The sequence below is a fragment of the Drosophila mauritiana genome, chromosome 3R, assembly GCF_004382145.1.
Source record: "Drosophila mauritiana strain mau12 chromosome 3R, ASM438214v1, whole genome shotgun sequence".
In the NCBI taxonomy this organism is placed as follows: domain Eukaryota; kingdom Metazoa; phylum Arthropoda; class Insecta; order Diptera; family Drosophilidae; genus Drosophila; species Drosophila mauritiana.
This window is the reverse complement of record NC_046670.1, coordinates 11,706,309-11,732,167: the sequence shown is the minus strand read 5'-3', so window position 1 is coordinate 11,732,167 and position 25,859 is coordinate 11,706,309. Positions and strand designations below refer to the sequence as shown.

At 47.2% G+C, this 25,859-nt stretch overlaps 8 protein-coding genes across 10 annotated transcripts; 5 read left to right on the top strand and 3 right to left on the bottom strand.

Moving 5' to 3' along the window:
* Positions 1-164: 164 nt before the first annotated feature.
* LOC117142434 (heat shock 70 kDa protein cognate 4) lies at positions 165-3,927 on the top strand. The gene is made up of 2 exons (XM_033306395.1): positions 165-280; positions 1,856-3,927. Exon 2 carries the CDS (start codon positions 1,856-1,858, stop codon positions 3,809-3,811), a length of 1,956 nt encoding a protein of 651 aa, XP_033162286.1. The 5' UTR covers positions 165-280; the 3' UTR covers positions 3,812-3,927.
* Positions 3,928-4,050: 123 nt separating this feature from the next.
* LOC117142435 (putative ammonium transporter 3) lies at positions 4,051-6,590 on the bottom strand. The gene is made up of 3 exons (XM_033306396.1): positions 6,172-6,590; positions 5,643-6,038; positions 4,051-5,587 (listed from the first exon to the last, which is right to left on the bottom strand). Exons 1-3 carry the CDS (start codon positions 6,585-6,587, stop codon positions 4,711-4,713), a joined length of 1,689 nt encoding a protein of 562 aa, XP_033162287.1. The 5' UTR covers positions 6,588-6,590; the 3' UTR covers positions 4,051-4,710.
* Positions 6,591-7,426: 836 nt separating this feature from the next.
* LOC117142709 lies at positions 7,427-9,497 on the top strand. Its single transcript, XM_033306868.1, has 2 exons — positions 7,427-7,610; positions 9,212-9,497. The coding sequence occupies exons 1-2, from the start codon at positions 7,568-7,570 to the stop codon at positions 9,484-9,486; spliced, it is 318 nt and encodes a 105-aa protein (XP_033162759.1). The 5' UTR covers positions 7,427-7,567; the 3' UTR covers positions 9,487-9,497.
* Positions 9,498-9,542: 45 nt separating this feature from the next.
* Positions 9,543-14,851, top strand: LOC117142703 (myb-like protein Q). 2 transcript variants are annotated; one of them, XM_033306859.1, is made up of 4 exons: positions 9,543-9,626; positions 9,688-11,590; positions 11,777-12,735; positions 12,887-14,851. In XM_033306859.1, the coding sequence occupies exons 1-4, from the start codon at positions 9,565-9,567 to the stop codon at positions 12,963-12,965; spliced, it is 3,003 nt and encodes a 1,000-aa protein (XP_033162750.1). In that variant the 5' UTR covers positions 9,543-9,564; the 3' UTR covers positions 12,966-14,851. The 2 variants fall into 2 exon arrangements, with proteins under 2 accessions (XP_033162750.1, XP_033162751.1); XM_033306860.1 differs by lacking the exon at positions 12,887-14,851 and having other exon boundaries at positions 9,688-11,603; positions 11,777-11,868.
* A 448-nt stretch (positions 14,852-15,299) lies between these two features.
* Positions 15,300-20,797, bottom strand: LOC117142705 (eukaryotic translation initiation factor 2 subunit 3). Of its 2 annotated transcripts, XM_033306863.1 has the most exons (5): positions 20,607-20,782; positions 19,871-20,045; positions 16,777-17,013; positions 15,837-16,710; positions 15,300-15,767 (listed from the first exon to the last, which is right to left on the bottom strand). In XM_033306863.1, exons 1-5 carry the CDS (start codon positions 20,670-20,672, stop codon positions 15,692-15,694), a joined length of 1,428 nt encoding a protein of 475 aa, XP_033162754.1. In that variant the 5' UTR covers positions 20,673-20,782; the 3' UTR covers positions 15,300-15,691. The 2 variants fall into 2 exon arrangements, with proteins under 2 accessions (XP_033162754.1, XP_033162755.1); XM_033306864.1 differs by lacking the exons at positions 15,300-15,767; positions 15,837-16,710; positions 16,777-17,013 and adding an exon at positions 17,190-19,215 and having other exon boundaries at positions 20,607-20,797.
* Positions 20,798-20,866: 69 nt separating this feature from the next.
* On the top strand, positions 20,867-22,582 carry LOC117142707 (protein SET). Its single transcript, XM_033306866.1, has 4 exons — positions 20,867-21,264; positions 21,674-21,863; positions 21,926-22,276; positions 22,340-22,582. The coding sequence occupies exons 1-4, from the start codon at positions 21,007-21,009 to the stop codon at positions 22,348-22,350; spliced, it is 810 nt and encodes a 269-aa protein (XP_033162757.1). The 5' UTR covers positions 20,867-21,006; the 3' UTR covers positions 22,351-22,582.
* A 235-nt stretch (positions 22,583-22,817) lies between these two features.
* On the top strand, positions 22,818-23,922 carry LOC117142708 (ATP synthase subunit O, mitochondrial). The gene is made up of 3 exons (XM_033306867.1): positions 22,818-22,926; positions 23,152-23,595; positions 23,658-23,922. Exons 1-3 carry the CDS (start codon positions 22,897-22,899, stop codon positions 23,811-23,813), a joined length of 630 nt encoding a protein of 209 aa, XP_033162758.1. The 5' UTR covers positions 22,818-22,896; the 3' UTR covers positions 23,814-23,922.
* On the bottom strand, positions 23,815-25,759 carry LOC117142704. The gene has a single exon (XM_033306861.1). It carries the CDS (start codon positions 25,601-25,603, stop codon positions 23,954-23,956), a length of 1,650 nt encoding a protein of 549 aa, XP_033162752.1. The 5' UTR covers positions 25,604-25,759; the 3' UTR covers positions 23,815-23,953.
* Positions 25,760-25,859: the final 100 nt, after the last annotated feature.

The following is a 25,859-nucleotide window of genomic DNA, read 5'->3' as shown; positions in this document are numbered from 1 at the left end:
CAATTTTGGTGTGAACGTTGTGCATCAATATTTCTGGACTTCTGTGTGAACCGTTTATTAGGGTGACCAAGAATTTTGCAGTTGCACACATGTGAATTTAGTACTAAAGCATTTGGAAACCTTGGTAACACTTTTGCTTGTATATAAAAGGCATTCGCAAATTTTTACGGGTGTATTTCAGAAAAAACGCCAGCCAGTTTGTTCGAAGGTGCGGCAGATTAAAAGTGAAGTAGCAATTAAACGGTTATATTTTAGTACTTTCTAAGAAACAACACACAAGGTAAGCGTTTATTTACATTTCACTATTTATTTTATTGTAAAAAAAAAATGCGACCAACTTGACCAAGTTTGCCGGAAAATAATTTAGAATCTAACCACGTGTTTTTGTAGCCCCTATACTATTTAATCAATACTCGCTAAGTAGGCAAAGTTTCTCGAACTTTCGACCCCAGTGAGTAACGCTTCGATGCACACTCATATACATAATTGCAAAGGTGCATTAAAGAGCGCCTATTATATGCAGTGGAGAGATAATTAGGCAAATGAACATTCTAGAAACTTTGGAAGGTCTGACTAATTGCATATTGATGCCTAATGTTTGATTGTGATTATCTGGAATATTCCACTGGAAAATGTGCCGCTTCACACTCACACTGCAGTCAAAGACGCCTTTCGTCTGATTGAGTGTGCGTGTGTGTCTGAGAGAAAACTTGCGTCATCCGTTGCGGGGTCTTGACATTGCTTGTGCTTTTTATTGTTTCTGTTTCCAATAAATCAATGTCCAAGTTACTCATCGTAATTGCTAATTTATTTTGAGTGCCATTGCTCTTTTGCTGGAATATTCCAGTTTTGGAAAAATGTGCGGCTTCCCCACGCAACCACACAAACATGCGTGCATGTTCCGATCATTTAATTATATTGCTATACAGCTATAGAAACATGTTGGATTCCCTCACATACAGTCAAGGCACATAAACATTGCTTATAAATAGAACTAACATTCATAAATTTATACATTATGCGGGCTTTTATTAAATATACTTAGCTAAAAAAAAAACACGTTGCCAACCGGCATTCAAAGTGCGGGCACGTGTGTTTGTGAGCGGGTAAAACTAACACACGCAAAGCCGTCCCCGACACAGTGGTTGTCTCCCTCGCACGCATCGCACGAATCACCCTCCAAAATGACCTGGCTTCAGCAGCGTGGTTTACATATATATGGTCATATGTACATAAATATGCATGTGTGTGTGCTTGGGGGAGCGCGTGTGTTTGCGTTTTTAGCATTCCAGAATTTTCGCCTTTGTCCATGCGGTTTCTTCTCTTTTTTTGCGCACTTTGCAGAAAAAGGTGGCAGCTGCTCGGCCGCCATTTATAATTCTCTTCGATCCCAGCATTGATCTTGCCATTTTCATGAATCGGTTGGCATTAGTCATAGTTCGTGATTCGCCGACTTTGGCAAGCCGTTTTAGATAAACATGCGGCATAAATGGCACTAAATGCTCGCTGTAAAAGGCGAAATAAGATGGCGTTTTCACTAGGAAACCGAAATGTGTTCTACTTTTGCCTTGGTTGTCATGGGAAAGTATTCAGCAACCCCCAAGTACACAAGCAAAATGAAACAATCAATATTTAATTGGTTTCAAAGGTTTCTATATTTTGTATTTATATACACATACCATCTCAGCAAACGGTTAATTTTCCATCCAAACGAATAAACACAACAGCTGTTCTATTTTCTCAGTATTACTTTTCCTCTGGCAATCTTTGTATCGTGTTGGGCACAGTTTTTATATTTTTTTGTACATAAATCGAGAAAAAGAAAATTAAAACACACCGTTACAATCCTTTTCAGATGTCTAAAGCTCCTGCTGTTGGTATTGATTTGGGCACCACCTACTCGTGCGTGGGCGTGTTCCAGCATGGCAAGGTCGAGATCATCGCCAACGACCAGGGTAATCGTACCACTCCATCCTATGTTGCCTTCACCGATACGGAGCGTCTGATCGGAGATGCCGCCAAGAACCAGGTGGCGATGAACCCGACCCAGACGATCTTCGACGCCAAGCGCTTGATTGGTCGCAAGTTCGATGATGCCGCCGTGCAGTCTGACATGAAGCACTGGCCCTTCGAGGTGGTCAGCGCCGATGGCAAGCCCAAGATCGAGGTGACCTACAAGGACGAGAAGAAGACCTTCTTCCCCGAGGAGATCTCCTCGATGGTGCTCACCAAGATGAAGGAGACCGCCGAGGCCTATCTGGGCAAGACTGTGACCAACGCTGTCATCACCGTGCCGGCCTACTTTAACGACTCTCAGCGTCAGGCGACCAAGGACGCCGGAACCATCGCCGGTCTGAATGTGCTGCGTATCATCAACGAGCCCACTGCCGCTGCTATCGCTTACGGTCTGGACAAGAAGGCTGTTGGAGAGCGCAACGTGCTTATCTTCGATCTGGGCGGCGGCACCTTCGATGTGTCCATCCTGTCGATCGATGACGGTATCTTCGAGGTCAAGTCCACGGCCGGAGATACGCATCTGGGTGGTGAGGACTTCGACAACCGTCTAGTCACCCACTTCGTGCAGGAGTTCAAGCGCAAGCACAAGAAGGATCTGACCACCAACAAGCGTGCTCTGCGTCGTCTGCGCACCGCTTGCGAGCGTGCAAAGCGTACCCTGTCGTCCTCCACCCAGGCCAGCATTGAGATCGACTCTCTGTTCGAGGGTACCGACTTCTACACCTCGATTACTCGTGCCCGTTTCGAGGAGTTGAACGCTGATCTGTTCCGCAGCACCATGGACCCCGTGGAGAAGGCTCTGCGTGACGCCAAGCTGGACAAGTCGGTCATCCACGACATTGTGCTGGTCGGTGGCTCCACCCGTATCCCCAAGGTCCAGCGCCTGCTGCAGGATCTGTTCAATGGCAAGGAGCTGAACAAGTCTATCAACCCCGATGAGGCTGTGGCCTACGGTGCTGCCGTCCAGGCCGCCATTCTGCACGGCGACAAGTCGCAGGAGGTGCAGGATCTGCTGCTGCTCGATGTGACTCCTCTGTCCCTGGGTATCGAAACCGCTGGCGGTGTGATGAGCGTGTTGATCAAGCGCAACACCACCATCCCGACCAAGCAGACCCAGACCTTCACCACCTACTCGGACAACCAGCCCGGTGTGCTGATCCAGGTGTACGAGGGCGAGCGTGCCATGACAAAGGACAATAACCTGCTCGGCAAGTTCGAGCTGTCGGGCATCCCCCCCGCACCTCGTGGTGTGCCCCAGATCGAGGTCACCTTCGATATCGATGCCAACGGTATCCTCAACGTGACTGCCCTGGAGCGTTCGACCAACAAGGAGAACAAGATCACCATCACCAACGACAAGGGTCGTCTGTCCAAGGAGGACATCGAGCGCATGGTCAACGAGGCCGAGAAGTACCGCAACGAGGATGAGAAGCAGAAGGAGACCATTGCCGCCAAGAACGGCCTCGAGTCGTACTGCTTCAACATGAAGGCCACCCTCGACGAGGAAAACCTGAAGACCAAGATCTCGGACTCTGACCGCACCACGATCATGGACAAGTGCAACGAGACCATCAAGTGGCTGGATGCCAACCAGCTGGCTGACAAGGAGGAGTACGAGCACCGCCAGAAGGAACTGGAGGGTGTGTGCAACCCGATCATTACCAAGCTGTACCAGGCCGCCGGTGGTGCTCCCGGTGGCATGCCCGGCGGTCCCGGAGGTATGCCCGGAGCGGCTGGTGCCGCTGGCGCTGCCGGAGCCGGCGGTGCTGGCCCCACCATCGAGGAGGTCGACTAAACCATTCACCCCCACACCTCAATGCAACCATACAGTAACAGTTCTCCAAACAATTTACCAACCAAACACAGTAGAAGAGTTGCTTAAACAAACTTGGATTCTAAATTAGGAACTCGCCAAACATACAAACGGGTCAAACGACAGCTGCTCCCCGTAGTTCATTTATATAAATTATAAATTCATACTAGAACAAAACCAAACACACTGCTACATAATAGTATATATTATATTATTGTCATCGATCGATCATCCAAACTATTTGCTTGTACTTGAATTCAATAAATAAATTTGAGAATTGCAAAACCTGATTTTTCATTGCGAAAATTTGATTTTATTTCAGCTTGGTGAAATATATTCATTTGACCGAATGTGTGTTGATTTCTGATAAAAGGTATCATGTGTACTATATCTTGATGTCTGGTGTGTACATACATGGTAATCATATTTAAGTAGACGCAGAGCTGTGTGCTTTCCCAACTGGAATAGCTGATAAGGAGAGATAAGAGGACATTGTTTCTAGAACAAGAGTGGTTTTGTTCGATATAATTGGGGTGGAACTGCTTTCGCTGCTTTATCTACTAATCCTATCAACGAAATACAAATAGGGTTTTACTTGTACAATTATTTAGATTTGGGAGCTATTTCAGCATGCAGCTACGAAGTAAAGGGTCAGCTTCGCTCACTTTTCTGTTAATATCTTTGTGTACTGGAATAGACGGTATTAGTCACTCCATTATAGAATCATCTAGACTTTTTTGTCGGAATTAAACTGACGCAGCAGAAACATCTAGAGGCTAATATAAACATTTTGAGCGGCATGATTTCATCAGATTTTTCTGTTGGGTGATTGCAATGAAATCTCTTAAAATGTGTGACTTCAATTTGCTTGATAGATGGGCTTAATCCACCCAGGCAAAGTTGGGATCCTTTTCGGGCTTCTGACCCATCACAGATCCTATCACCGGTAGCTCGCTGTTGTTGGCTCTGTACAGGCCACCACTGATGCTCTTCCGGGCAGGGATTCGACGGTTAAATACGTTGCCCGCCGTCCTGGGCTTGAAGTTGATGTCGGCGTGCGACTGACCGGCGTCCATCTTTAGATTGGCTCGCGGACCACTCACCTGCTCCAGGTAGGATTGCCACTGCTGCAACTTGTCCTCTGCCGCTCGCAGCTGATCTATGCTTCGCTCGTGGCCAGGATTGATTCCGATGGGCTGAATGCCGGCGATATCCTTAAGATCCACCTTAATTGGCGCCAACGCTGAGATGGCTCGCGATAAACCGATTTGTGAGTGCCGAATCCGATGCTCCGTTAGATCGGCGCCCAGCAGCTCCTCGTGTGGATCCATGCGAATGGGTATAATCTTGTTGATCACATACAGCAGCAGGAATGTGGAGCAGATGCCCCAACAGACTAAGCATAACGCCGAGAGCGTCTGAATGCCCAACAGGTACCAGCCGCCGCCCTTGAACAAACCACTGCGTCCGTTGGTCGTGTCCAGTGGAATGGGATTATCAGCAAACAGTCCCACGGCTATTACGCCCCAGATGCCGCAAACTCCGTGCACAGCACTGGCTCCCACCGGATCATCCACGCCCATTCGATCAAAGAGCGGCATGGCCAGGACGCAGAACAGCGAGCCAATGGCTCCGATTACGAGAGCTTCCCAGGCGCGGTACAAGAAACACCCGGCCGTTATGGACACCAGAGAGCCGAGCACTCCATTGATCAGATCCATGATGTCCATGCCGCCTCCATGTCGCCAAAAGGAATAGCTATGGGGAAACATGAAAGCAATATGGCGCTCATTATAAATTCGATTTTACTTACATGGAGCTGGTGAACCCGCCTCCGAAAGATCCCATCATGGTCATAACGGCGGCTCGAGCTGCGTACTGCCACTTAGCCCCACTAACACCATAGGTGCTGCCCGAGTTGAAGGCCAACCAGCCCCACCAGAGGACAAACAAACCCATACACGCGTTGACAGGATTGCCCAGTGGCAGCGGGTCATATCCCTCGGAGTAACGACCCAGTCGAGGACCCAACATGGCGGCCGAGGCGAAGGCGGATGCGCCTCCAATCAGATGCACTGGACCACTGCCGGCAATATCCACGACGCCCAGCTTGTTGAGGAATCCGTGCTCGCCCCACACCCAACCAGCGGGGATGCAGTACACAACGGTGTTCAGGAAGGAGAACAGGCAGTATGCCCTAAAGTTGCAGCTGGAAGGATATACAACAAGTTTGATACTGATTGGTGGTAGAACAAGGCATGCTTAGGATTTCGTCCTTGGTAACTTCTTATCCTTGTTTGTTGTGCAGCTGTATCTTGTACAGATGTATCATGGCTACCCACCGTTCAGCCATGGCGCCGCTGACAATGGTTGTGGCCGTGGTGGCAAACGACAGTTGGAACAGAAAGGCGGCAAAGATCTGTCCCATAAGGGCATCGCCGACCGGTGGATCCAGGAGGAAGTCTCCAATGGCGATGAATGGATTGGAGAGTGGGCCGCGACCGAAGCTCATCCCGTAGCCGAAGAGCCAGTAAGTAAATCCGCCCAGAACAATATCGATCACGTTCTTCATCATGATGTTCACCTCGTTCTTGATGCTCACACAACCGGACTCCAGCATACCGAAACCCGTTTGCATGGTGAAGATGATGAAGGAGGAGGTCAGGACCCAGTTGGTGTCCTCGACGGAGAGGTCATACAGACCGGGAATCACATAGTTGCTGTGATTCCTCGGCGCTCCCACTGTGCCGTTGTTCATGTCCGTTTGGTTGGTCGGGCGATTGAAAACTGCCAAAACGGATAGCAAATCGGGTGGCGAATACAAATACCTAGAACATGAATGTTAAAAATTACCCGCATTTGATTTAAATGCAACTTAATCGGCGCTCAGCAATCGTAGATTATTCACTATGCGTGTTTTTTGCAACGCCACTAATCTGTTGTTGGTAGCTTACGACCCTTAAAGTTTTAAACTTGACACTGGGTTGCATGCACCGCGTGCATTTTGCAAAATTAATGAGCGTATTTCGAGTGAATTGAATTTAACTATCAGTGGAACTCCGAGTGCGGTTGAAATGCGATAATAAATTAAAATCTATTTTAAACTCGTGAAGTTTTAGTTGACGTCTTGTCGGTTGTCCGACAAACATTGCCTATTTTTAAAGATTTTAATATCTCTTTCAGTGCCTATAGTCCTTATGAACCAGGTGACTTTATTGAAATATGTAACAATTTAAATTATTAAGCTAGTAACACTTTTGGCCTTCAATAGTAGTTTTCCATACAAGATCACTCCGAGATATGTATTTTTAACATACAAAGAGATACAGTGACCCCTAATACATAGTTTGTGCTGCACTAATATAAAAAGGACTTCAAAAGATAGACAAAAAAATGTGGACATATTATTATTGTTTTGAATATTATTTCTTGTAGTACCTAAACTTAAGCGACCGTTACATTTTTCAAACGACCGTTACCACCAATCACCAGAATGTTTGGCTCAGCCCTGGAACCGGTTCCTGGCCACCAGCCACGATAACGGTACCAAGATCGCCAGCCCTGGAACGAAATGTCTGTGCGAAAACTCCCGTTCGGTTCGTCGTCGTCGGTGGTTGTTGGTATAGCTCGAACGTTCGCAAAAAACTGTTGGAAATAATTGTTGGATACAAGTTTTGTGGCTAACTGAGCAAGTTTTCATTAATTGTGCCGTGCTGAGTGCTAACTAACGCGTTCAATATGTATTTTTTGGCATTGCTTGCGTTCATTGGAAATGCCAAAGGTAACGGTTCTGAATGGGAAAAACTGGTGTGAAAAATTTGATACACATACACACTTATACACATGCGGGACCATGCAATTTCAGCCCCATATCCTCGCTATAAGTGAATATCTGCAATCGGTGCAAGGATTAACTCCTTGACAGCGCACAGCAAAAAGGTTTTTCATGCTAAATCTATTTCGATTCCTTGGCTCCTTCGATAATTGGAAATATGGTCCATGGCCACACAGCTCGCAATTTATGGGACACGGGCCACACACACACATATACTTTGGCAGGACACACCAATACCAGCCCACATACTCGCTCTTTTTCTGCAAAGCGAAGGCATAGAGCAGAGAGAGGAGAGAGTGTGTGAGAGAAAAGGGGACACAGCATAACGGTTTTTGGGTGGGGAAATGGCAATACGAAGGAAGTGGCCTGCAAAATTTCGCTTTGCTCTGCGCTGAAAGAAAAGATTATGTTCTTTTATTTTAATCAATAATAGTATCAATATTTTTTTTTAATATTAAACTTATTGTAAAATATCAAGCTGTTCTATTCCATCTTAGTTATTTTATTTCGATTTCATGTGCCTGTCTCGCCAAGTGTAACATACACAACGACATGCAGGCCTGTGTATGTGGAGCTGGTGGGCGGTTGTTTGGGGGTGTGTGCGTATGGTGTTTATTTTTTGCATGTATACTTGCCTCGTCTGTATGGGTGTGAACTGGGCATGTGTTTGTCTCGCGTGTATGTATTTATTGCACACACACACACTGAGACGCGAATTTCACTTGGGAACTCTCGAATAAAAGGCAAACTTTTTTTGTATGTGATATTTTTCCGATTTTTTTCTTTGCGGGGGCGTAACGCACGCCTGTTTTCCATTTTCGTTCGTGCGTTTCTTTCCTGCTGCAAACGCATGTACCAATACATATGTATGCAGTTCGTGTGTGCATGTTCGGGTGTGCATGTGTATTTGTTTTTAATTTGAATTTCCTTTTGGCTGTTTAGCATTTAAATGATGTCGAAAATGCTATGCGTTTGCATTTAATTTCATTCAAGTGATAAATATTGTGGTCCTTGCATCCCCCTACCCCTTCCCCCTTCGCGCACTCTCCGCTGAGAGTATTTACAGCACCTGCTGCACTGTGGCATTGCTCGTGAGTGTGTATGTGTGATTTGGTGGCCCAATGCTAAATCAGCAAAGGCGAAAGTTGGTCAAGTGTGTCAAAATAAAGAATTCAGCTAGCATCGGGCGTGCATTATAGGTGCAAATATATACGTTCGTAGGGATTCTATTCAAACGCATGCATACATATATATGCCCTACAAGGTCCTTAGAGAAGTATTTTCTTGTCCACAAGACAAACAACAAGTTTAATTAATTAAAGTATTTTGAACACTTTTTGGGTACCCCAATTTGTATACTTCCTAAACTAAATCTGTGAAACAATGTTTTCAGTATTTATTAATTCATTCAATTCAACGACCTTCTGAAAACGAAAAATCGAATGTTTAATCCTGTTTATAACTGTGGGTACTAAGCTAAAAGTAATATTTCAGCAAAATAACCAATTTAAACCAATAAATCATGAAATACTTATCACTTTTCTCAGATGGAAATGCGGTGAGCTCGAGCCTGATCCCCGGCGGCTCCTGCCGCGATTACAATGGAAAGATGTACGAGACTGGCATGCACTATATGCCAGGACCCGACTCATGCCGCCTCTGCATCTGCGACAGCGGACTGCCCAAGGCCTGCAAGATGGTGCTCTGCGAGGCGTTCAGCAAGTGCAAGTCCTTCCAGACGGTGGGCAGCGGCAACAACTGCTGCGAGGTGATCTGCCTGGACGACCAGTTCAGCGATGGGAGCACCGACTTTGGCATTTGACTGGTGGCCAGTGGCATCACGGCCACGCTGTCCTTGTCGCTTCTCTTCTTTCTGGTGAATCGCCTGAGGCAGCGGAAGATGCGGGCACGGGAGAATCGCCAGAACGCAGAGGATCAGCGCAGCATTGTGGGCAGCATTGGGTAAGGGTCCCTTAAATCCTCTACCCTCCCAGACCGTCTAACGTCCTATCATTCCATGCAGCTACATAGCAGGAAACATGGGCTACATGGAGGGAAATCTGAGTGCCATTGATTATTCCTACAGCGGTGCTGCTACCCACTATCCCTTGTGGAAGCCGCATTTTCCGCGTGGTGAGGCTCCACCGCCGTACGAAGAGGCAGTGGCCATTTCCCAGGCGGAGGCGCTCAGTGCTCAGTGCACCGTCAGCCTGCCGGCTAGCTCCCAGCGAACGGTAGCCACGGTCAGCCAGCAGCAACAGCAGGCAGTGGCCCAGGCACAAGCCCAGGCTCAAGCTCAGGCCCAAGCCCAGCAGCAGCAACAGATCCAGGCCCAGGTACAGGCCCATCAGCATCTGCAACAGCATACTCTCCAACTGCACACTCAACCGCAGCAGCACCACCAGCCGTACAGCCAGCAGCTAGTGGCTCATCCGCATCCGCAGCACCCGCACTCCGCAGCCAATGTGCTGCCCCAGTCAAACCAGTACACTCAGAGCACCACCAACTTAATTAACATAAACATCAATAGTGGCGGGGTGACCACCATAGCCACCGGGGAGAATCACCAGCCGCCTTACAGTCTGCAAAGTGACCACCAACTCAGTCTGGAACAGCAGCAGCAGCAGCAGCAACAGCAACAGCAGCATCTTATGCAGCCTCCGGTCAGCAGTGGTTCCATTTGCCTCCAGGCGATGCCCAAGCCGCCAGTCTCCGCCGAGTGCAGCTACAAGAATTGCCACCTAAACATTAGCGCCAGTGTTACTACTGCGGCGGCCAGCTCCAGTTCGGCAGCCTATACGACTGGCCGAAGGACAACTCCCCGGGGATCCCAAGAGTTGCTTCATCAGTTGCCACAGCAGCAGCAGCAACAGCAACAACAACAGCAGCAACAGTATCTAACCGTAGCCGATGTGGAGATCAATGCTAGTGCCAGTGCCGCAAGCTATCATTCCCTGCCAGCCGGTAGTGGGGAACTTCTGGCCACACCCACACACGTCCAAGTGTTGCAGCATCAACAACAGCAGCACCAGCAGCAGCAGCAACATCTGCTGGCGGCCATATCCTCGCCGGGCATGGAGATACTGCAGCCTTTAGAGATAGCCACAATCTCGTCGGCACCTGCCTGCAGCACCGCGGATTCAGTGACCCAGACCACACAGATGCCTCTGCACGGAACGCTGAAGAACAGCCAGCCACAGCAGATGAGCAAGACACCCTCCAGTTCGAGGCGCTATCACCGCACTATTCCGCGCTATTTCGCAGTGGCCGACCCTCTCCAGTTGAAGCCCAAGACCAGCAGCAGTGCCACATCCACTGGTGATAAGCAGCAGGCCAGTAAGAAGCCCATGTGCCAGTGTCCCATCCAGCATGTGCCCATGTCGTATATGGGCAGCACGGCCAACGCAAATGCTTTCTTAAGCGGAGCCGGCAAACTTTTCGCCGGAAACTCGAGCAGCAGCAGCACCTCAACTCCGACGTGTTCCCTGTCTCCGGGAGCGGCGGCCACCGGTGGAGTTCGTCATGCGGCCACCATGTCCTACGGACAACGAGCCAAGTCCTCGTCTAACCTGCAGGCGCAAGATCTGATAACGGCAGCTGCTTCGGGTGGTGGAACCTTGCGACGAAGTGGATGTGGACACGAGCCGAAGATAGCCACCATATCCAAACAGGTGGGCGATGAGACGCATCATGGGCATACGGCATCAAGTGGTGGAGTCAATGTGTCGGCCATCATACCACCGCCCCCGCTGCAGCATCCCGAAGAGGTGTCTGCGCCGCCAATTGTCCTGGGTCGGGTGCAGAAGAGATCCTCCAGCAATTCTGCAGAACGGGGAAGGAGCTCCAGCGGAGGAGGCAGTGGCGGACGCAGTGTGTCCAGTGGCAGCGGTGGCGATTCCCTATCCAGCGTCTATTTGAATCGAAAGGTGAGTTCGAAATGTAAGTAATCCCTTTGTGAGAGCTTGACATGGCGGGGAATGAATCGAATGCTAAATTGGAAAGGGACTTCATTGGTTTTTGATTGGTGAATGCCAGGCATTTGGTTATCTCTGGTTTCATTCCTCGATTTCTGCTTTCCGTGGTGCTTCTGATAATCGTGCCTTAATTTCCAGGTTGATGCCTACTTGAGTTTGACGCAGAAACAGCAGCAACATTTCTTTAACCAGCAACATCAGCAGCAGCAGCCAGATCCGAGCAATCCGACTTTACCACCGAAACTCTACAAAAGCCTAACGAATTTAAAAAGCGCTACCGTGGTCAGCACATCCTCGTCCTCCTGCTCGTCCGGCAGCGGGAACAACAACGCCGTGGCCACCATTTACACGCTGAGCAAGCCGGCGACCAGTGGTCAGCGCAAGGAGCAGACTCCCTCGCTGACTCTGCCGCCGGCAAGTCCAGCCGCAGGCCAGTCCGGCGAGAAGCTGACCAGCGGCAAGATCAACTCGAGCACCTTCTATCCGTTGGCAAATCACGTGACCTACACCCTGCCCAAGCACATCAGCGGCAAAGTTTCGTTGAACAGCACCATCAACAGCGTGGTCAGCAAGGTGCCCTCGGTGATCAGCATTCCGCCGGTGGAGAACAACAATCCGGGCGGCCAGACAGGAGTGCCGGCCAAAAGCACCACACTGCCAAAGATCCTGCGCGTGAAACGCGACCCATCGTCGGGATCGGGAGGAGGAGGGACGGCCACGAGTCTGGCGATTGCCCACTGCCAAATGCCCAGTTACCCGCTGACGACGAAGGCCACCACCGGAAGATCCAGCGTACGGTCGCCCAGCAAGCAGCTACCCGTGTGCACCACCTCGAAGAACTGCCTGAATCCCAAGGAGCACTTCCTGCCCAACGACACCAGTCTGGACGATGACTACCTGAGCGAGTGCGAGAACTGTAAGATAGCGCAGAGCGCCAAGTACTACTTGGATGCGGAAATGAGCGGCGTCGGATCCGCAAACTCGCCCCAAGAGACGATGACGCTGCAGCGGAAATCGCTGGAAGAGACCAAGGAGGAGCCCATGGAGAGCTACTATCGCAGCTCGCACACTCTGCCCAGCAATGCCAAAAAGCATGGGTGAGTTTTGACAAATATCTAGTTAGTTAGTTAGTTAAAGTTGTAGAATTAAATAGTGTACTAGGACCAATGGTTCGAGTTAAATCTATGTGTTATGAAGCATAATTAGTAAGTTTAATTTGTTTTTGTATCCCCATTTTCGATATGTTAGCAAGAATAACAACCGGGAAAAGTGGCAGGTCTCGACGATTCCAGCTGCCAGCTCGTCGGATGAGGACATCAACGAATGAGATTTAAGCCATTTTCTTTAAGATGTCCGATCGCCGGTCAGAAGAGCATCCTAAAGAAAACGCAGGCTCCAAAACCACACCACAACCAACCATACCCCGCCACCCTGGATAGCTAATCAACTTAGGTAACCAACCAATTGCTGCTGCAAGGAGAGATAGATCCTGTACATATATAAGAATATTAAGCGTACTTAGAACAACATAAATCGTGTCATTAAATATTTGTAGACGGTAACCAACTGATTGTTAGATTTAACCATGACTAATGATACTCAACCCAGAAGCGGCATATAAATCTGCGTGTTTGTTATGCACCTGTATATCTTTGTACGTATGTAATTGAATCTGTACCATACGATATGATATGAAACGATAGGATAAGCAAAGTTAGAGCGGGCATTAAATCAATTATAACCAATGCATTATGAAGATATTAGCGGAAATGTTGAATACTTAGCATTTATGAAATTGATAATTAAGATGTCAAACCCTACTGCCATCTGCCATTTTGCCAACGTTAACTGTCAATAATTGTGTATGTATGTAATATTTAAATAATGAATGTAAGAAACTAAAGTTTTTATATACAACTAAAGGAAGCTGACCAAAATTCAATGTATTTCCCTGCTGCTCATACCCAAAAGATGCACAAACATTGCACATACGAACTCTAGGATAAACCAATTGACATAGGCATACATACTCCGTAAATAGAGGAAACCATAGGATACGAATTTAAATTGAAAACTCATTGCCATTGCATTCCCGCTTTATATAAGACGTCGGCAAACGTACCGACCGACAAATGCTTTTCTAATTTCTAAATTTCCATCTTTTCCCAGTCGAATCAATGAATGTACCATATAAAATGAAACTGCATACATCAGTATGCATCTAGGCGTAAGAAATCGTTTTCAGTCGTTTTTGTGTGGGGTTTAATAGACATTAGACGGTTTCCTGATCGATAACGAAGGACTTGCTAGAGAATAACTTTCGTTTAATTCTTGAATTGGGCGGGTCCTAGACAGTCTAATGCCAACGATATAAGCACGATATAATTATATGTATGTACATGGAATACAGGTAGAAGAGCAGCGCTCCACGAGAAGTGGGCGAATGAATTGTTTAATTCGATCAATTTGCTAGTTACAAGTCGTAACCACACTAAGCCAGGCGCGTTACTCAAGCAATTAGTCGAAGCCAGAGATACCCCGAATACAAAAACATAGATACTACTCAGTAAGCTATCCTGGTTTGTCCCTTGCCCTTAGTTCTTCTCTAAGTTAGCTGGCCCCATTCCACTCACTTCGGATGGACGGAGATGATGAGGAAAGCTTGCTCGAAAACGGTTCCTGTTCCGCTTTTGGTTGTAATAGATCTCTGACCTGAAAACTGTATTGTGTTCAACGGATGCTCAAAAAAAAAAAAAAAAAAAACGAAAGCTAAACAACATACATAGCTATATGCCGACCGACAAGCATGAATTGTACAATTTGTTGTTTAAGTTCGAATATTGTATGTATGTATGTTCAACGAAGACTTGACTCTGTTATCAAATGCTCAAAGCGTGTACTGACCACAACGCAATCGTGTTCCCCAATTTCGGGGCCTAATTTAGCAAACTGAAAATACAAGTATTACAGAAATTACTCAATAGTATTAACGAATGAAATCAAACGTTTTTCAATATATGTACTTATTAGTGAGAGTCATTTATCAAAATTTAGTTTCAACCGTAAAACCAAAACAAACCAAAAATATGTACAACACGGCTAAGTACGAATTTTTATTCAATAAGCTATATTTACTAATAAACGAAGTCTCGAGAAACCAAATATTAAACTAACAAGTACTTGGTAATAGTAGTTTAAAATTACAAAAGGATAAAAATACATTAAAATTAAATTAGTGTGCTATAGTTAAAACAAATTTACCAAATCGAAAAAGAAAACGTTTCAAAAATTATTCAACACAATCCATGTCGAATCGCTGCTGACGGACATTGTGTTTCAAAAACGATATTGAGATTTGTATGAATAATTGCTTAAACAACAGAATATTACGAGTATCAATGTGTTATTGAAAAACATCGTATTGTAACTATTTAAATTTAATTGAACTAAAAGTGGAAAAATAAATTGGTCTATAATGAAAAATAAACAAGTTGACTGCCTTCTTCCCTGTTTATTTAGCATTTTATGTAGCCTACTTATATGCGTTCTTCCCCGAATTTGCTAAATTAATTTTAATATAAACGACTCCACTCCAAAAATCCCAAAATAACAAGTCAGTTCTTGAGGGTTTTAATTGTAAAAAATGCAATACAATTTGTTGTTTTTTTTTTCGTTTAGTTTTTGTTTTGTATTTAAATCATAAAAACAATTTTACGATGTATCAGATTTGCCTTTAGTTATTATAATATATAAGGTATACCCTATTAGTTGCTTTTGTTATGCCTGATTCTGCTATAGATGCACAATACTCGCAAGCGAATCGTGTGTTTTCATTTTATATACATACTCGACAACAAAACTCAATAAAATAAATTAAGTTAGGTATGTATTTCATGTTGGTACTAATTAGTTGCGGTTTGATCAACGGACACGGGAAGAATGGAGCTGTGGGACATGAAGGAGCAGGGCGAAGAGGCCTAATAAAGTTGATGCTGCTACTTTTGCCGCTGGTGTTGTTCCTAAAAGTAGAACCATTCGGATCCTAACTAAGTTCTACTTCTTTGCCACCTGACTGTCCAGAACGGGTGTGATTGTCTTGCCTCCGAAGATCTGACCCCAGCCAATCAAACTGATGAGAAAAAATACATCATTAGGTTGTGATTTCAAATACAATATTAGGGGAGCTGTATATACTCACCGCCAATGGTTCTCCACACGTCTGCTGAGTGCAATCTTTTCGCCCTTCTCCGTGCACACCGGCGTCGTAAGAACGATCTTGGCCAAATCACCTTTGGTGGCCGAGATGCGGCCGCCAGTGCTGAGCGATCCGATGTTAACCAACAGAATTTCGTTCTTCTGCAGCTTCTCAACGCGCGCTCCCTTCTTGTCACCATCGGTACGGACGCCGAGAAGGCGACGCAGCAGGTAGTACGAGATTTCCAGCTCCTGGTAGATGTCTGGCAGTTGTCCAACGGCGCCTAGCACCTGACCGACCAAACGATCGGCACGGCACAGCGTAGGATCGATCTTGGTGCCCACACCAATCAGACCGCCGGGCACGGCGTATTGCAGCTCGTTCTGCTCGGCAAAGAGCGAGACGATACGGGAGAAGATTGGGCGGCAGGTGATGTTGCCATCGCTGTCCTTGGTCACAACGCCTGGACGCACCTCAATCTCTTGGCCTACCTTCAGCACGCCGCTCAGGATGGAGCCACCGGCCACACCGCCCTTAAGGTCTGCCACCTCACAGCCTGGCTTGTTCACGTCGAAGGATCGGATGACGATCAGACGGGGCGGGGCATTGAAGTCGCGCGGCGGCACTGGGATCTTATTCACAATGTACTCGCAGAGCACATCGATGTTGTACTTGAGCTGGGCCGAGATCGGAATGATCGGAGCGCCCTCAGCTACGGTGCCCTGGACGAATTTGGTGATCTCCTCGTACTGCTCTTTCGCCTGGCTCTCCTTGATCAGATCGATCTTGTTTTGCAAGATTAGAATCTGTTTCAGCTTCATAATCTCAATGGCGGCCAAATGCTCAGAGGTTTGCGGTTGTGGGCAGGATTCATTGCCTGCACATGGAATAGGTAGTATTTAGTATATATTGTGTCGGTTCAGAGAGATCCTTTGCTACTCACCAGCAATGAGCAGCAGAGCGGCATCCATCACAGCAGCACCGTTCAACATGGTAGCCATAAGAATGTCGTGACCGGGGCAATCCACGAAGCTCACATGTCGCACCAGTCTGAAGTTACCGGAGCAGTTGAGCCGGGTGCAGGGCAAGCTGTCGTCCTTGCTGGATGCATCCGATACGAAGCTGGCCGGGCGCGGGCACTTGGGGTTGTCGCACTTGTAGATTTTGGCGTTGGCATAACCTAGAAGCAATGCGATAAGAATTATGAAGAATATTACAATACATTCTTCGAACTCCTGGCCCGGCAACCACTTAAAATAATCCAGTATATTAACTTCTTGACAAGGAATTAAGTGCTAACTACAATCACTTCTTTGATCCTTCCAGATCATTTATGCAGCCACAAACAAACATCACTTAATAATGGTAAGATATTTATTGTGAAATAATGATTTGCACATTATGCGGTAATAATTTCAGCACATTACAAGGTAGTTTGTCAAAACTCTAAGTTATTACTAAATTTAATGTATAAAATTACATGTACAAGCTATATAAGATTACTCCTTTTATCCTCTAGTAATATAGATCATCAAACATAATGTAGATCCAAACGATATTCGCATTTATTAACAAATAAATATTTAAAACGACATCAATTCATTGTTCGGAAAATAAAATCCAATTAGATATGTTGACAAAAAAAAAAAAGGTTCAATGCAATGATATCTAAGGTGGGTAACGACGTGCCATTTAAAAATAGTACTTCAAGTCCATTAAAAGAGGACCTTTCTGCAATTATCAGCTCCGCAGCGGCACTCGACGCGCACAGCTGTCGAGAGGTTCTCGTAGGGCACGGCTTCGTTGTCCGCGCGAATGTAGTCGAAGCTCAACTCCTCGCCCGCCTTGATTGGACGCAGTGTGAAGAAGACGAGGTGCGGCAGTGCGACATTCAGGTGCTCGATCCAGCAGGGGAACACGGCGAGATTTGGATCGCAAGAGTGATTGATAAAGTGCGAGATGTTGCCATAGTTAGCCGCATCGATAGTGTACTCGCTGTCCTGAGCTGTGTTGTAATCCAAATCGAAAAGATATGTCCTTCCATTGTCGTCATACGCCTTGCCGCGCTCATTTGCCTCATCGCTGGTGATGATCTCTCCAATGTACTCGCACACAAATTCACCCTTACGCAGGGCAGTTGCCGCTCGCACCCCCCATCCGCTGCCGTTGGCGGTCTTAAACAAAACCAACGGTACCTGGCGTCCATGCTGCACCAGACGGTTGGAGCAGCTAGAATCGCACGAACAGCGGCTATTGCACTCGTAGATGGCACTTCCGGGACGTAGGCGCAAGCGCCGTGTGCTTCGCTCGTAGGCGAAAAGCTCGTCGGCGAGGCGGGCACAACACTTCGTAGAGGCAGTACACTCCTCTGTGTCTTCAGAGCACTTACAGCCCAGAATTCCCGCTTCCGGCTTGGGCACGTCCTTGCCGATTATGTTATCCTGTATGTACATGAAATTGCTGTCTATAGTGTCCAGATCTACGTTGTTCTCCACACGTATTGGAGGTGACGGTTTCTCCACATGATTCATGCGCTTCTCGAACAATGCTAGATCAGCCAACTGCTTGCGCCGTGAAAATTGAGCCCGCTTGATTTGCATGCTTTTCAGGGCTCGTTCTCCAATTTTCTGCGGTTCCCTTTGGCTTCGACTGCCAGCAGCGCGATATTGGGCGAGCAGGATAAGATCGATCTGCAGATTGAGTGGCTCATAGGCATCTACTTCGGCCACCGTAATGTTATCCATAAGTGGCAATGCCTCCAGCTGCTTCTCAAGCTCAGTGGTTATCTGGGCTATGTATGTCTCGTAGAGCTGCTGATGCCGCTCCAAAAACTTCTCCATTTCGGCGCAGTCGGCCACGTTGGCAAGGCTTTCCCAGGTGTTCTCGCTATTATGGTATCCCAACCATTTGACGAAGAAGACTGGCTGATACTGATCAATCTCAACGCATTCAATACGCTCCACAACGTACTCTCCTTTGGGCAGCTTTTTGGCTACTAGTCCCTCGTTATTTTTCGACCGCTTGGAGTTGGAAGTTGGAGCTCCCACACAACTGCTGCGTCGACGCTTCAGTTTGGCGAATCCCTTGTGACTGGATATTTTGTCCACATCATGTTCCTCGCAGCCAAAAACGCTGCCATAGCCGCTACTATTGCTGGGACTCAGTGAGCTCTGACTGGTGCTTCGCCGGGTGGTGCGTCTAGCTGCACTGGATGTGGATGCTGGCATGGAAGACGGAGCTGGCTTGCTGCAGAGGCGGCGGAATCGGCTATGTCGCCGCAATTCGGCCAGGTGGCGTAGCATTGAACGCTGTTTGATTTCATACTGCTGTCGCTGCTGCTTGGAGCTCAAAAGTTTCTTGATTTTCTTTTCGCTCAAGCGTTCTGCAAATGACAAGTTTTGGACAATTTTGGATTGTTTGATGGGTTTGGTGTTTTTTTTTTTATTATTTGGTGGACGCGTCGCAACCGAAAAAATCGAAAAAACAAGAGAAATAGGGAAAAAGAAGAAAAAGATTGGCAATTAATTAAATTGCTGGATTATCAGTCGTATCAATCAATGTAACAGATTCAAGACTAAGCTAACAGGAAGATATGCTTAATACCAAACTTTGGGAAAGCTTTTTAATTCAGCTTTGTAAAGTACAACATTCTAAGGACAACTTCTTTTGTTCATTTAAGTCTACTTAGGCGACGACACAGGGCAACGCGTGCTAATCCAGCAATTTAAGTTACCAAAATACACAGGAATTCGAATTACAAGAGACAATCATTCGCAGAACCCTTTTACAACAATATCTCGATGTAAAGCAGCGACAGAGTTGGCTACGCGGTGTGCCGTCGCGGTACGGTGTTAAAAAGGGATTCTTAAGATAATTATGGGTTATTTTCGGCCAGCCGAGAAGGTTTACAATCTTAGGGTACTACGGGGTTTACGGGCGAGCAGGAAGAATTAACATACGGCCAAATTTTTATCGAATAGAATAATACATCTTAAGATTATATGCTAAGGCTAGCCTCACACGGATCCCTGACTCACCCAGCTTGATTGTGATGTTGCGCTCCAGTTCGTTCTTGAAGCGCACAGTCTGCACGCCGGATATGGCTTTGACCACCGTGGATTTGCCGTGAGCCACATGACCGATGGTGCCGATGTTGATGGTCGCCTGTCGGGAGATGACCTCCGGTGACAGAGGCGTTAGTTTGGAGACGTCCTGCAAGATTCCAAATGCAATGCGATTAATAAAGGCGCTTCTACAGCGTAAAATCAGATCACAAGTCTTGTTTACCGCCGCCACACCCCCTGACAAAACATCCCCTCTCAGCTGCATGTGTGTATATAGGAAAGCCGTCGATTTTGAGGTTAGAATGTCGCTTGAATTGCATCAACTAAAAATTGATGACAACAGCCGGGTAGTCCTCGCGAAACTGATCTGCTTGCCACATCCCAAATACCGCCAGGGTCCGCATCATGCCCATATGCAGAGCCAAAGTCGCGAGAAAAACCAAACAGACCCTAAATGTAGCGCCACGTGCTGCATTTTCACCGTGCTCTCTCACCCACAACAAATCACTGCTGGCCCTGGCGAAACCCACTGGTATATCTGGCGAAATTGATCCGTGGACCGTTTGAGACAATCTGGGCGCGTCCTTTTGTCCCGCACCCCGCCGATTTTCCGGGAAGCGGCTCCATAATGACGACGCGTATACTTTCACACACGGGCGGAAAAAAAAGGGAAGGCGGCGTCTGGCGGTCGTCTTTGCGGGCTGCTTACCAAGTTGCTGAGGTCTTGCTTCTGCAAGTTCCTGTTCACACCGATCTGGGCTTCAGCCGTGGCCATGTTGCTGATGTTTTCAAAAACGATGCGTATGCAAAATGAAAATAATAATTTTCAGCTATTACAGCTCGGCATCAAATCTCGATATCGAAGAACGATTGGACCCGAATATGCCTATCGATAGTACTGTAATCATGGTTGGCCAGTGTTCACACCGGTGGCCTACTGCGATGTGTCTATCGATAGAGCACCGCACTATCGATACACTTACAGCTCTGCAGCCGCAAACGCAAGGTTAAAAAATCCGCTTCGCTTTTCTTCTGCTCAACTGTACCGCCGCTTTTTGGTCAAATATCTCGGGAATTACGAGCGCACACACACCGGAAGAGCGTGCAGAATGTCGAGCGTGCCAAAGCGAGCCAAGCTGGACGGCGCCCCCGCCGATGGCAACGCATCCGCCGCCGCCGGTAACAACGAGGAGGAGTCGGAGGCGTTGGAGCAAATTGATGCCTGCCAGAACGAGATCGATGCGCTAAACGAGAAGGCCAGCGAGGAGATACTCAAGGTGGAGCAGAAGTACAACAAGCTGCGGAAACCCTGCTACGAGAAGCGCAGCGAGCTGGTCAAGCGCATCCCCAACTTCTGGGTGACCTCGGTGAGTACTTCGATCCGCGGCCATGTTTGTCCCTTCCGCGTGTTCGTCTGCTGGGTTCTAGTAGAGCCGCCTAGTTCTTTCGAAGCCCTGAAATGATGGTAATCGCTGCACACATGTACAAGAAATTTTCTCTATTCGAGTCATTTTTTCTTGTTCATCTTTGGGCTGCAATGCCGACACCACCGGCTCCCCGCGCATTTTCCCCCTCCCGGAAAAATTGTGCTATCGATATATCCGTCTGGCCGGGAAATACACAACTTAGCCCAGTTTAAAATGGCTTCAACTCAAATAACCATTTAAATATTTGCTGCCATAATTGAAAAGAAAAGTAGTGCCAAAGGTGCCATAAACATGGCTTTCTGCTTGATAGCATGCATCCCCTAGCTAATCCCAACTACCATACTTGCAGTTTATCAACCACCCGCAAGTATCCGGCATTCTGGATGAGGAGGAGGAGGAATGCCTGCACGCACTCAGCAAACTTGAGGTGGAGGAGTTCGAGGATATTAAATCGGGATACCGCATCAACTTCCATTTCGACGAGAATCCTTACTTTGAAAACAAGGTGCTCACCAAAGAGTTCCACCTGAATTCAGCGGGTAAGTTGGGCCAGAGATTTACTCAGATCCGCTTAGCTAACCCATTACCATTTCAATTAAAGCTGCTTCCGAGAACGGCGACTGGCCCGCGTCTACCAGCACGCCCATCAAATGGAAGGAGGGAAAGAACCTGCTTAAACTTTTGCTGACGAAACCATACGGAAACAAGAAGAAGCGCAACTCCGAATACAAAACCTTTTTCGATTGGTTCTCGGATAACACCGATCCCGTCAACGACGAGATCGCAGAACTGATAAAAGATGACCTTTGGCCAAATCCACTGCAGTATTATCTGGTACCTGATATCGAGGTGGAGCCCGAGGACGAGGAGGACAACGAAGATAATGAGGAGGAGGCATTCGACGACGAGGACGGTGAGGATGGAGAAGGCGAGGAAGAGGAAGAGGATGAGGGTAAGCCTATATAGTGTCTTTTGAACAGAAGGGATTTACTAAGCACCTAACCCACCATTTTAGATGACAAGTAAACTGATTAATGCAATTTCAAATCGCTCGCAACTGAAGGCCCACAGTGTTTGTAACCACTGGCAACTATAGTTTTCCCGATGGTTATGCAACATTTACATATTCGCAACCATTTCAAGACATATTTAGGTTTCGAAATAAGCAAAAGTCATACATCCATTAAAGAGCAGCAGAAAATGAGAATCACCATTAACATAATTTAAAACAAATAAAAAGACGTAAATCGAATCTCAAGCCGTGTCTTTTTATTTATGTAAAGAATGACAAAAGTATTCAATTTGATGTCTATAAAATAACATGAGAGCTATTTAATAACAAATTAGAGGCGATACTATTACTTTAAAGTCAGTAGTCAAAACATTAATTTAAACTAAAATTTCACTTTCATTTAACTAGCTAAATGTTTAAATCTAGCTACTTTTTGTAATCGATAACTTTTCTGCAACCCTTACACCACCCAAAACAACCCTGCCACACGTCGAGTAGCGAGTAACGTAGCCCTGGTGACAGCTGAGAGTTTTAGCTGAAAAATTATCGGGATAAAAACGATGGCCTCTATTAACAAATTGGCAATTTTGGTATGTTATAATGCGAATATATAGAAAAAAAAGTGAACAAGCTCCGGTCAATGCCAAACCATTTTAAGTGCATGTCAAATTATTATTGCCTGGGCATATGTACAATTATCTAACGCGCGTTTCTTGGTTATGTAATTTTTGCCCACCTTAACCCACGAACCGCGGGTAGTTTATGTTTAATAAGCCGAAAAACTTAACAAGTGCTCTTCTTTGATTATCCCGCAGAGCCGCACCCTCAGCTCCGCTGCCGCCCAGGCGACGGTGAAGCCACCAGTGCAGGTGTTCGGTCTGGAGGGTCGCTATGCTACCGCCCTGTACTCGGCTGCCTCCAAGTTGAGCCAGTTGGATCAGGTGGAGAAGGATCTGACTGCCCTGCAGGCCACTATCCGTAGCGACAAGAAGCTGCGCGAGTACGTGACCAGCCCCATCATCAACAAGAAGGTCATGGCCACCGCTCTGAAGGAGGCATCCGAGAAGCTACGCTTCGCCCCGGCCACCGCCAATCTATTGGGTCTGCTGGCCGACAACGGACGTCTAAAGAAGCTGGACACCGTGATCAACGCCTACAAGACCATCATGGCCGCACACCGCGGTGAGGTCGTCTGCGAGGTGGTCACCGCCAAGCCCTTGGATGCATCCCAGAGCAAGCAGCTGGAGGGTGCCCTTAAGGTATCTACGCCTTGCTTCTGTCTTGTCTCGCCCACCCAATTTATTTCTCATTTGCTTTGCAGTCTTTCCTGAAGGGCAACGAGTCTCTGAAGATCACTTCCCGCGTGGACCCCAGCATCATCGGTGGCCTGATCGTTTCCATTGGCGACAAGTACGTCGACATGAGCATTGCCACTAAGGTTAAGCTTTACACCGATGTCATCCAGACCGCTGCCTAGACTCTTAAGGATTTGCTCTTGATTTAGATGTTCAAACTGAAAGTTTGGTATTGGAATTCAAGCGGTAATAGCGAATAAACCACTCTTCACCCTTTGAAAACCAACAAAATTCCCTCAGAGATATGCGCACTAGATTTTGTTTATGATTTAGTTATATTTTTAGGGTCCGGTATATCTGTGCACTGCAGCTCCGCAACCTTGTGCTGGATTGTCTGTTGCAGAAGGCTGTGCTGCTCCAGCAGATTCTCCAGCTCCTTGATGCGAGATCTCTGCAGTTCCAGAACCTTAGTGAAGTTACTCGTAGCCGGGGACTCGAGCCAGTTGATAAGAAAACTATTCTGTTGCTCTTTATTATTGTTGGCGTTTTGTTCAGCATCGAAATGATTCTTCGTCTGGCTATCTACTTTACTCGCATCCTGGGCTGCGTTGGGGCTGCATTCATTCAAAGAACTCTCCTCCAGGACCAGGACATTGGTCTCGTTCGAGGATCGACAAACTCTGTAATTGGGCTTGTCGATTTCCGGGAAAACAGCACGCTCGTCACTTTCGGTCAGATCGGACTCCTGAACGCAAATCTCTGGAGGCGGCGCCATGGGACGTTGCTTCGCCGGAGAGCAGCACCCATCTTCGTAGTCATTATTTCGGGTGCCGTTCATAAGCAGCACGTTGATAGCATTTGAAGTTCTTCTCTCACCGCCGCCGCTACAAGTAAAGTTACTCGAATTATTGGTTGGTCCGGCAGAGAAACCTGTCGCTGAGCTTCCAGTTTGATGGCTGAACGAGCCGGTCATCTTGGTTCGCCTAACAGGCGAAGAGCTCTGAGTCTGCAGCGTCACCGTTGAGCACTGCACTTCCTGATCCTTCAATTGATGGGTGACGCACGTCTGGCAGCATTCACTCTTCAGCTCCGGCTTTTTCTTCGTATTCTGCTGGTTCATCGAACTTTTAACTCTGTTGTTACCTCGTGAAGTTGGCGATACCGGGTAGCTCGGGCTACTGCGGAAATCATCTGCTACAGTCTTTATGTCCGTTGTCCTGAAAGCTGGACAAGTGAGACGTTCGCAAGAACTCGGTTTATGCGGGCTGCCTTTGGAATTATCCTTTCTTTTCTCTTTATTCATACTTTGTTGGATGCCTGAATCTTCTTCTAGGGGGGCTACCGCTTTCTTGATCCCTTGCACTGGGCAGAAACTACAGGTGCATCCATCACAGGTGCAGTTTACAGCTCCAAATGTAGGTTTATTTACCCTTGCGTTTAATTTCATAGGTGGATTCTTTTTGTCCTCTAAGTTGGTGGCCCTTGTTGCCTGTGGTGGATTGGGATACTTCTGTCCATTTTGGGCGTATGTATTGCCCTGGAACATGCTGTTGCAGGTGTTTCGAAAACGACAGTAACCATTCGTACATCTGTTTGCGCTGCTGAATTCCTGCCTCTCCGAGGCGAGACTCTGTTTGCTTTGGTTCTGCATCTGCTCGTTAGCCTTTTTGCTGATGGGATAGCCATGGCCAGATTCCGATGTCGAAGAGCTCCACCTGCTGCTCCAATCCTGCAAGCCAGCTGGAGTTCTTGCCCGGCCAGCAGCACGAGGCGAGCTCTCCGATTCCGAACCAGATCCGTGGCCATCCAAATGGGAGGCGCAAACGCATCCGTGCCGGCAGAGCGATTCGGGGTCGACGTCAAAACTGCTGAGGTTGGCCAGGTTCTCCCACCGGCGAGCCTCCGACATGTTGCGCGGGTAGACGCACTGCTCGCCCGGCTCCTGGCCACAGATTATACAACGACGATGCATTTTCCAACGGACAACCAGGACGGAAACGGTCAAATTTTGAATTTTAACTACAGGAGCATTTGTCGAAGTCCAAAACTATAATTGAAGTGGGTGCCTACCTTCTTTTATTGATATACTTAATGGCGGTGGTGATTAGTAAAATAATAATTCCGGATTTAAATGTTTAAATAAAATAAAAAACCGTTTAGATGAGTGTGACCTGAAAGGCGCTCTGCTGAAATGCCGTACTTTTATGCGGGCCCCCTTGTGAGGCGTT